Source organism: Montipora foliosa, chromosome 8, assembly GCF_036669935.1.
Source record: "Montipora foliosa isolate CH-2021 chromosome 8, ASM3666993v2, whole genome shotgun sequence".
NCBI classification, from domain to species: domain Eukaryota; kingdom Metazoa; phylum Cnidaria; class Anthozoa; order Scleractinia; family Acroporidae; genus Montipora; species Montipora foliosa.
This window is the reverse complement of record NC_090876.1, coordinates 47,146,896-47,149,395: the sequence shown is the minus strand read 5'-3', so window position 1 is coordinate 47,149,395 and position 2,500 is coordinate 47,146,896. Positions and strand designations below refer to the sequence as shown.

The 2,500-nt window shown below is 43.2% G+C and overlaps 1 protein-coding gene across 1 annotated transcript in view; it reads left to right on the top strand.

Moving 5' to 3' along the window:
* Positions 1 to 2,500, top strand: part of LOC138012600 (solute carrier family 12 member 2-like) — a 56,132-nt gene that overhangs the window by 53,474 nt on the left and 158 nt on the right. The window contains exon 6 of the mRNA XM_068859412.1: positions 126 to 2,500. This exon is cut by the window's right edge and continues 158 nt beyond it. Coding sequence (XP_068715513.1) covers positions 126 to 1,075 — 950 coding nt within the window. The 3' untranslated portion in view covers positions 1,076 to 2,500. The remainder of the gene's footprint in view (positions 1 to 125) is intronic.

Sequence of the window (2,500 nt, the reverse complement as noted above, 5' to 3'; positions counted from 1 at the left end):
TCACAAACAAGATGATTTAATAGGAAAATTCACCACCTGACGACGGAATTCTGACGACGTTAAATGTCGGTCCTTCACTCAGTCCTTTACTCATTATTCAGATTTCTTATTTTTCTTTCCTGTAGCTCCTAGTCTCCGCGCGGGGGTGCAGTCCATGATGCATCTCGCCGGCCTTGGAAAGATGCGCCCAAACACCATGGTCATGGGCTTCAAGAGGAACTGGACGGATAAGAAGAACATAGACGACGTAGTGGACTACCTTGGAGTCATCAACGACGTCTTCGATCTCAACTACGGTTTGGTAATTCTTCGTATGGACGAGAAGCAGAAAAGAGAAATTGGTGAGCAGTTAGTTGATGGTGACAGCGACAACGAGTCAAATTCTATCATAGACGAGGATGAGTACTCGAAGTCGAAGCCACGTTCTTCTCAGACAAAGAAAGTGGAGACACAAGAAGAAAGGGAAAGTCTTACCAGCCCCGATAAGGAGTCTTCGAAGCTTCCTGAAGATGAAACGAAATCACCCATCGAGAAGATCGCGTTAAAGGAGAAGCAGAGAGGAACAATCGACGTTTGGTGGGTGTATGATGATGGTGGGCTCACTGTTTTGATACCTTACTTGCTGACTCTGCACCGCGCCTGGAAGAACTGCAAGCTGAGGTTCTTCTCCGCTGACATCCGCTCGAAGCACGACTACAGCCCGCAAAGGTTGCGTTTGGCTAATCTGCTGAAGAAATTCCGCATCGATGGAAACTGCGTGGAGCAGACAGAGGGTATCAACAAAAAGCCATCGAAGGAAAGCATCGACGCGTTTAGGCGACTACCTGTCAAGAATGAGCTTGGAGATGCCCCAATTGAAGACCAGAAAGTATTAAGAACAATCCGCATAGGAGAGCTGGTGAGGCAGAATTGCACTCAAGACACGAGGCTTGTTGTAATCTCAATTCCTGTGCCCGTCAAAGATGTCACGACTCCGTTAATGTACATGAGCTGGCTCGAGGTGTTATCGGCTGATCTGCCACCAGTACTTCTCGTGCGCGGCAATCAGACAAATGTACTGACATTTTATTCGTAGGCGGCAGAAGCTGAATGACGGATGCGCATGCGTGATTTTCGTGATTTCGTTGGTGATTGCTCATTAAATGATATAAGGGAGTTTTAAAGGGGCTATGTCACGTTATTTGAGGCTGTTTAGGTCTTTACTTCATTTTTCAACGCTGTAGTTTTAAAAAGAATATGGCTACGAATCTTGATCATGACTAAATAAAATATTCATGATAGAATTGGGACCGGAGAAAAAGTCCGGATAATAGAGAAATCGGGATAATTGAGGTTCAACTGTACAAGGAAAGGCTCTAATTTACTTCCAATTAATTATTGTCTTGAATATCTAGACTTGACATCTTTAGGTTTACCACGAGTTTCAAACTCGAAAACGGTAATGTGGAATTCCTCTTGTGATAAGATTCTCGTTACATCACAAACGAGATGATTCTGAGCACGAACGGCCATTATTTAGTCGATTTGCCATAAACTTGAAGAACGTCGGAGCGACTTTTTTCAAGATTACGCAAATGCAATCCGTTTCAATCTTGTCCGTTTGTGTCCATCGATGCTTCTCTTTCGTTTTGTTGTATTTCTTATTTTGTTTTAGTGGTTATTGTAATATTTCATTCTACTTTTGGGGCATTTTGAGTGTCATGAATTACATCATTTTGGTTGGCAAAGCCCCTTTAAGCAACCGCGACGGCTATTTTTTTTTTTTTTTGCAGTCTTCAAAACAACGGGGATTTTAAGCGACGACGACTGCTACGACAGCGAAAAAAACACCAGAAAGCAACATATGCATTGTTTAAATTGGAAAAATGAGCGTGCGACACCCATTTCAGTTTATTTCTTTGCCATTCTCTTCAAAACATATGGGAGTTTAAGAAACGACGACAGCCACGACGGTTGCGACGTAAGCCTGGTTTCCACCTGTGCGGTAAGCGAAAGCATGAGCATAAGAAAAATCGTGTGAGAACGGACGTAGAAAAAGCATAAGCACTAACACAACGATTCGCACGCCATCTTGAATCTTACTAGATCTTTTCCGACGTACTACGCTTGCGTTTGCCAAATTTTCCTCGGCTTGTTTCACTGTGTAAACGTCGCGGTAAAACTTATCCTTGTGATTACGCTTGTTTTTATCGCACGAGTGCGAACCGGGCTTTAAAGGTCACCGACGGCGTCGTCGACGAAAAACGTCACTTCAAACTATTGGTTTGACCTATTCTAAGTTTTACGATGTTTCCACCTTGTTTATGTTGTACAATATGAGCGAAGTATGCTATAACCAGATTGGTACGTACGGATTTGAAGCAAAGAGAGAAAAGGAAAGATTCACTGTTGTTTGTTGTTCACGTTGTCGTGAAAACCCGAAGATTGGTCATTTTACGTTGTTTTGACGAATACGCGGGAGAGAAATGTACGAAAATGCGTTCCGCAGGTGTAGCACGAT